Consider the following 8654-nt stretch of genomic DNA (forward strand, 5'->3'; position numbering starts at 1 on the left):
TGATACATTTTGGTAATCACTTTTCAGTCCCTAAAATGACAAAATGTAGCAGCTATATTGCATCAGGATTAAATTATTAAACATTTTGTACAAGTAATATATTATTGGATTACAGTAGTATTACGTTTAACGCTGTCTACCTATCCTTACCCCAATCATTCCAGTGGAATCTAGACGGCACTGATCCCTGTTTAATACGGATCCGTCCACTGGCCGATGTGTATCTATCCTCAGGGGGAAAGTGCTGACTGCAAACAAAGAACGAAGAAGTCTCCCACGAAGAATCTTAAAACTTGGTCCCTCATCTCTCCTGATCGCCCTCACCCAACGGGCACGTATTTCTCCATCAACAGGGAAATCGTGAAAACTCAGATACGGGAATTTCTGTTTGTTGTTTGAACAAAATGGTACACTGCAATAGCATCTTCTCGAAGATTGTGCCATGCTTCGGTGTTGGATGGGATACTGTTGCGATACAGACACCGGGAGAAAAGAAACAGCTAAATTAACATTCAGCTTTGACCAGGAATCAATATTTATCTAGCTATCATGCACAACAGCATTTGAATAGGTGAGTTACTATACATTCATGAATAAACTAACTGCCTAACAAAGGGTTAGATAGCTAGCTAAGTAAACTTGTTACATTACAGCCAGGCAGCAATGTAACGCTACCTTTTAACGTTATCGGTATCTGGTACTAAGTTGTTGTTAGCTAACGTTAGCCCACTTTTAAGTAACTAAGGCAGTGAACAATTATGAATTAACAATAACGTTAGCAAGTTACAAACCATTGCATATACGTAAACATTATTACTCTTAACTTTACTAATTTAACTTAAACGTACCTTTTGGAATTTCTTCAAGTAGCTAGCTTGCTAGTTAGTGGTCAACAGTTGTATTTTCGTTGAGAAGTCTCAGGTTACGGGCGAACGGAAGTGAAGTTAACCTGCTACGCGGAAAGGCGGAAGTTAGATGACGTCATCGTGAAAAGGGCCTATTGATTGGCTGGTGTTTGACCCCGCCCAGAGAGCTGAGGCCCTCAAACAGAGCAACGCCATCATGAGGAAGTTCCTGGGTACGTTACACACACACTCACGGTTCTGAAACAGATCACATGCCCATACAAACATTGCATTGTATTGGCTACCTTTTGAAAATCTCCCTCTTTTTCAACCATGCTGTTGACCCATTGCTATCTCTCCTCTCTCTCTCATCTCCTCCAGCCTCTAAGAAACACGATGCAGCCAAGGAGGTGTTTGGTAAGGTCCCAGAGGACTCAATGAGGGAGATATACAGCCAGTGGGAGGAGCTAGGCCTGGACACGCCCCTTCCTGCAGAGGATGAGAACGCCATCAGGGAACACCTGTGTATCCGCGCTTACCTGGTGAGGGGACAAGCTCTCGCAGCACTGTGATTGACTCGTCTGTTTATTAAACGTTTTTAGAGGGGACTCCTGTAGTTGTATAAGGTGTGTGTGTGTGTGTGTTACCCCCCCCAGGAAGCTCATGAGGCGTTCAATGAGTGGTTCCATCACATGAACTCCCCCCCTCAGAAGCCCAGCCCCCCCGGCCCAGGCCAAGTTCACTGAGAAGGTGGCCTTCGAGATGAAGGAGAAGGAGTACCAGGTACACAATACACTCTGATCCCAGATCAGTCTCTGTGTTACGGTAGAACTGGTGAGGAGTTTTAATTTGTTAGTGTAACTGGTCCTGGATCAGACGAAGAACGCTAATGCTAGCAACGCTATTATTTAGCGTAACAGCCTATTGACTAAATTTAAAAAAAAAAGGTGTGTTAAAGTGTGACCTCCTCTCCTGTAGATGGAACACGACAACTGGACCGGCCGTCTGGAGGCTCTGACTGAAGACGTGAAGGAGAGAATCTACAACGTCCTGCTGTTTGTGGACGGGGGCTGGATGGTCGACGTCAGAGAGGTGTGTGTCTGTCTGTATCTGAGTATTACCGTTAGTGATTGGTGGCGTGAGGGCTCAGCGCTAGGTTAGCGTTTGAGCCTGTATTAGCTCTGTCTCCAGTACAACTGTGTTATTTCTAGGTACACATTATTACTTCTACCACTTGTTCTATTCCAGGATACGGAGGAGGACCCAGAGAGAGGCCACCAGATGGTGCTGCTCCGTAGACTCTGTCTGCCCATGATGTCCTTCCTGTTGCAGACAGTACTGCAGAGAACACAACGCCACCAGGAGAGTCTCAGACTGGCTGATATCATCGCCTCAGACCAACACCGCCTCTATGAGGTCTGTACTGTAGTCTAGAAATTATATTTCTATGGTCTGCGCTGGAGTCTGACCTGGGCTGAGGGCATCTCAATTCAGTCTACAGTGGCTTCATCCTCTCCCCTCTCTGTCTCCTTTCCTTTGTCTGCCACCATCTGCTTCTCAAGTCTACTGTGACTTCAAGGAAACACTATTGAGATTCACCTAATAGTCTAGTGTGGCTTCCTCTCTTCCACGTCATCTGACACCTGTCCAGTTCTTTCACATCAGTGCTGATGAAGCGTTATAGCTCAATACAATACAACACCATCTCACAGCATTATAGCTCAATACAACACCATCTCACAGCATTATAGCTCAATACAATATCAACACCATCTCACAGCATTATAGCTCAATACAACACCATCTCACAGCATTATAGCTCAATACAATATCAACACCATCTCACAGCGTTATAGCTCAATACAATATCAACACCATCTCACAGCATTATAGCTCAATACAATATCAACACCATCTCACAGCATTATAGCTCAATACAATATCAACACCATCTCACAGCATTATAGCTCAATACAATATCAACACCATCTCACAGCGTTATAGCTCAATACAATACAACACCATCTCACAGCATTATAGCTCAATACAATATCAACACCATCTCACAGCATTATAGCTCAATACAATATCAACACCATCTCACAGCATTATAGCTCAATACAATATCAACACCATCTCACAGCATTATAGCTCAATACAATATCAACACCATCTCACAGCATTATAGCTCAATACAATATCAACACCATCTCACAGCGTTATAGCTCAATACAACACCATCTCACAGCATTATAGCTCAATACAACACCATCTCACAGCATTATAGCTCAATACAACACCATCTCACAGCATTATAGCTCAATACAACACCATCTCACAGCATTATAGCTCAATACAACACCATCTCACAGCATTATAGCTCAATACAATATCAACACCATCTCACAGCGTTATAGCTCAATACAACACCATCTCACAGCATTATAGCTCAATACAATATCAACACCATCTCACAGCATTATAGCTCAATACAATATCAACACCATCTCACAGCATTATAGCTCAATACAATATCAACACCATCTCACAGCATTATAGCTCAATACAATATCAACACCATCTCACAGCATTATAGCTCAATACAACACCATCTCACAGCATTATAGCTCAATACAACACCATCTCACAGCATTATAGCTCAATACAACACCATCTCACAGCATTATAGCTCAATACAATATCAACACCATCTCACAGCGTTATAGCTCAATACAACACCATCTCACAGCGTTATAGCTCAATACAATATCAACACCATCTCACAGCATTATAGCTCAATACAATATCAACACCATCTCACAGCATTATAGCTCAATACAATACAACACCATCTCACAGCATTATAGCTCAATACAATATCAACACCATCTCACAGCATTATAGCTCAATACAATATCAACACCATCTCACAGCGTTATAGCTCAATACAATATCAACACCATCTCACAGCGTTATAGCTCAATACAATATCAACACCATCTCACAGCATTATAGCTCAATACAATATCAACACCATCTCACAGCATTATAGCTCAATACAACACCATCTCACAGCATTATAGCTCAATACAATATCAACACCATCTCACAGCGTTATAGCTCAATACAATATCAACACCATCTCACAGCGTTATAGCTCAATACAATATCAACACCATCTCACAGCGTTATAGCTCAATACAATATCAACACCATCTCACAGCATTATAGCTCAATACAATATCAACACCATCTCACAGCATTATAGCTCAATACAACACCATCTCACAGCATTATAGCTCAATACAATATCAACACCATCTCACAGCGTTATAGCTCAATACAACACCATCTCACAGCGTTATAGCTCAATACAATATCAACACCATCTCACAGCATTATAGCTCAATACAATATCAACACCATCTCACAGCGTTATAGCTCAATACAACACCATCTCACAGCGTTATAGCTCAATACAATATCAACACCATCTCACAGCATTATAGCTCAATACAATATCAACACCATCTCACAGCATTATAGCTCAATACAACACCATCTCACAGCATTATAGCTCAATACAATATCAACACCATCTCACAGCGTTATAGCTCAATACAACACCATCTCACAGCGTTATAGCTCAATACAATATCAACACCATCTCACAGCATTATAGCTCAATACAATATCAACACCATCTCACAGCGTTATAGCTCAATACAACACCATCTCACAGCGTTATAGCTCAATACAATATCAACACCATCTCACAGCATTATAGCTCAATACAATATCAACACCATCTCACAGCGTTATAGCTCAATACAACACCATCTCACAGCGTTATAGCTCAATACAACACCATCTCACAGCGTTATAGCTCAATACAACACCATCTCACAGCATTATAGCTCAATACAACACCATCTCACAGCATTATAGCTCAATACAATATCAACACCATCTCACAGCATTATAGCTCAATACAATATCAACACCATCTCACAGCATTATAGCTCAATACAATATCAACACCATCTCACAGCGTTATAGCTCAATACAATATCAACACCATCTCACAGCATTATAGCTCAATACAATATCAACACCATCTCACAGCATTATAGCTCAATACAACACCATCTCACAGCATTATAGCTCAATACAACACCATCTCACAGCATCTCTCCCTGTCACTGTATTGCTGTCTCCTCTTCCACTCTTCTACTTTCCCATCCTCTTCTTTTTGCTAACTATGTTCTGTCTCTTCTCTCTCTCTGTCTCAGGTGTTCTCCAAAGATGAGCTGAGGAAGTTCCTTCAGAAGATGAGGGAGTCGTCTCTTCTCTTATTGGATAAGAGTCTGGACCCGCTGGGGTACGAGATCCAACCATAAATACACCCCACCTGGACATTTGTTTTCTTTTCTTTTTTGTGTTCTTTTTATTTTTTTTGCCAAATTTTATGTAATGGAGTGAATGATTTTCTGCATTTTCGTATACAATAAAAGTGACTTGACTGAAATATTGTTTGTCTTTGGGCCGTGCACAGGCTGGATGCAAATCCGTATCTGAATCTAGAAGAGTATAAGGAAGGTTTGAGAGACCTTGTATATGTCTAGAATAAATAGTTTAGGTTATCGCCTTCAACTTTCCAAAGTCTCCACGGGGATGCGCTGTAGGGCACTGACGTGGCTAGTTCTCTTCGCAGAAAAAACGGAAGTAAAGGTCACTTCATCTGACGTCACTACTCCCGTTAAGTTGCAGCCAGGCTCTTTTTTTTTCCCTATATGATCAACATGCGATGGGAAAAGTATGAAAGCGTTGCACAACTGGCAGAGGGTAGACATTTTTACTTGAATTTGTTGGTTTACATTAGCAAGCTAGCTTCATACTATACAGTACTACTGAACCCTATAGGTAGATTTTACAGGACGGTTATCAAGAGGACCATGGCTAACCGACTTTCACACCTTTTCTCGAACAGCCGCCTCGTCATTGGATTATTGGCCAATTTTCTGTCGTCGATATGCATCGTTTTCATCAACAAATGGATCTATGTTCACTATGGCTTCCCAAACATGACTAACGCTGATCCATTTCGTGGTGACATGGCTTGGACTATGGGTATGCCAGAAGATGGACATATTTGCCACCAAAATTATCTGGCTCGCTCTCAGCTTCTGTGGCTTTCACCAATATGTCCTTACAAAACAACACCATTGGCACTTACCAGCTGGCCAAAGCGATGACAACTCCTGTGATCATTGTCATACAGACTGTGTTACAAGAAGACATTCTCCACCAAGATCAAATTGACTTTGGTATGTAGTGGTTACAATGTACCAATGCTGCTGCCTGCTACAATGTAGCTAGCATTCCATACAGAATGGTCAGATTGGCATTTATTGAGATGACTTTTTTTTGTTTAAAAATTAAATACTTTTCTAATTGTACAAACATATACCGAAGTTGAATTATACATTCAAAATGAACATTTAGCAAAGTACATAATCAAGCACACAGGTTTAAGAAAACAAACTTTTACAAACATCACAGAGGTCTTATATACATAAAATTAGACATATGTATGTTTCAAAGGTAGCAGTGAGTTTCCGGTCATGTTTGTTTTTAACCAATCTTAATGATTGCAAAAAAATATCAAGCTGTCTTTCAAAAATAAATAAGGGGGTAGCCTTCAAAAATCTGTATTTGTGTATGAAGAATTTGGTTAATACAAATACATTTTTGACCATCTTGGAATAAACCAAATTTGACGACCTATGTGAAATTGGCAATAATAATATAATTTGAAAATAATAAATCATAACCACCCAGAAATTGGTAATATGATCACAACTAAATAAATTATGTTCCGTAGTTCCAATGTCATTCCCACAAAAATGTACAGGGATTACGCTCTACAATGAATAGAGATGATCGATATACTGGAGGCAGCTCTGCAGAGTGGTCACTAGCTGGCAAAGTCAGAAAATCTCTGTGTCCAGTATGAAGGACATTAGAGGTACTTTCACGAGCAGATATCCATAGACTTCTAGTCATTGCGCTAATGCTAGTTAGCGACTTCCTTCAAACTGCATGCATTAGCCATACAAATGGTATCCAGGAGTTCATCTGACTCCGGGGAAGTAGATAAAGGGCCTCATTGCCAACATCCCGAAGTATCCCTTTAACCCTAACCACACACTAACCCTAATGCCTAACCCAAACTTTTTTCATGAATTTTTATGATTACAGTTACGGTAACGCTATTTACCTGATGTGTCTGTCTTTTCCCACTACTAGGTGCCCATAACATTAGGTGTGATCCTGAACTCCTACTATGATGTGAAGTTCAACCTCCTGGGGATGATCTTTGCCACACTAGGGGTGTTGGTCACCTCCCTCTATCAGGTGGTAAGTAGTGATGCTTTGAAGTGCACTTGGGACCTGGTGAACCCGGGATTCAACAAACATGGCTGTCTCCCAAATGGCACCCTATTCCCTATGAGCCCTGGTCAAAAGTAGTGCACTAGAAAGGGAATAGGGTGCTAGTTGCAATGCAGACATAGACTAGAACACGTTACTTATTCCTCTTAAAGGGGATTCCTCACCTTTCAGCATGACAATGCCCCTGTGCACAAAGTGAGGTCCATACAGAAATGGTTTGTCGAGATAGAACTTGACTGGCCTGCACAGAGCCCTGACCTCAACCCAATCGAACACCTTTGGGATTAATTGGAACACCGACTGCGAGCCAGGCCTAATCGCCTAACATCAGTGCCCGACCTCACTAATGCTCTTGTGGCTGAATGGAAGCAAATCCCCGCAGCAATGTTTCAACATCTAGTGGAAAGCCTTCCCAGAAGAATGGAGGCTGTTATAGCAGCAAATGGGGGACCAACTCCATGTTAATGCCCATGATTTTGGAATGAGATGCTTGACGAGCAGATATCCACATGCTTTTGGTCATGTAGTGTATCTTGGTAATTACTTAGCTGAGTGTTGGACCACTCTTCGTAGACCAGTTTCATACGCTAATGATACTGTCTGTGTGTGGTGATTCAGTACTGACTCTCAAAGGATCAGAGTGTTTGGTAAGGGGGGGGGGGCTGCTGATTTCAGGGGGGAAAAGTGCTGCTTCCTGGCCACCCCACTCCTGTTTCTGTGAGAGCATGGGGTCTACCTTTGTCTGTGTGACATGGCTGGGCGACAGGAGCCAGTCACTCCTTATCAGTGTCACATGGTCCAGAGCTTTGTCATACACCAACCCGCAGATTGTGTCTGTACATGTGCATGTGCAACAACCACTGTTTGTGATATATTATGTATATTATGTAAATGGTGTGTGTGTGTGTGTCACCATCTCATACTGAGAGATATGGGGTTGAGAGAAGCAGAGAAGAGCGAAAGGTAGTGAAATGGTTGCCTGACGAGAAAATGTGGGCCATTGTACAAAACAAAGTCATGAGCAATTGGATCGTCTCTAACCAATCAGAGTATACAAGCCAGTGACGTGATTTATGAATCATGTTGGCCCAACCTGTCGGTTTCTTGGACCAATCAGAATGGTCAGAATGTGATCGCTAGAAGACGTCGGAGAGGAAAACAAATCCAGACTCGTGGTAGAGAAGAAACGCAAGTGGGCGTGGCGTTGGGCCAGAGCCATGGTGGGTGGGTAGTCAGGCTAGCGAAATGGCTCTTTGATGGGAAAATGACCCAATCAAAGAGCCAGCATTACCAATGTTCTAGAGTAGAGTAGAAGATCTGTAGATCACAATGCTCCTTCAGCCACCCTACAGAGGC

At 41.9% G+C, this 8654-nt stretch overlaps 1 protein-coding gene and 1 pseudogene across 2 annotated transcripts; both read left to right on the plus strand.

Annotated features, from left to right (window-relative positions):
• The first annotated feature begins 948 nt into the window (after window positions 1-948).
• On the plus strand, window positions 949-5353 carry LOC311119790 (nuclear pore complex protein Nup107-like). The gene is made up of 6 exons (XM_084194444.1): window positions 949-1078; window positions 1227-1387; window positions 1502-1628; window positions 1824-1937; window positions 2094-2261; window positions 5138-5353. The coding sequence occupies exons 3-6, from the start codon at window positions 1608-1610 to the stop codon at window positions 5243-5245; spliced, it is 411 nt and encodes a 136-aa protein (XP_084050570.1). The 5' UTR covers window positions 949-1078; window positions 1227-1387; window positions 1502-1607; the 3' UTR covers window positions 5246-5353.
• Window positions 5354-5687: 334 nt separating this feature from the next.
• LOC311119780 (solute carrier family 35 member E3-like) lies at window positions 5688-7381 on the plus strand (annotated as a pseudogene). Its single transcript has 2 exons — window positions 5688-6172; window positions 7155-7381. The product of its transcript is annotated as a solute carrier family 35 member E3-like (transcript).
• Window positions 7382-8654: the final 1273 nt, after the last annotated feature.

Source organism: Coregonus lavaretus, assembly GCF_964263955.1.
Source record: "Coregonus lavaretus genome assembly, contig: HAP1_SCAFFOLD_991, whole genome shotgun sequence".
Classification (NCBI taxonomy): domain Eukaryota; kingdom Metazoa; phylum Chordata; class Actinopteri; order Salmoniformes; family Salmonidae; genus Coregonus; species Coregonus lavaretus.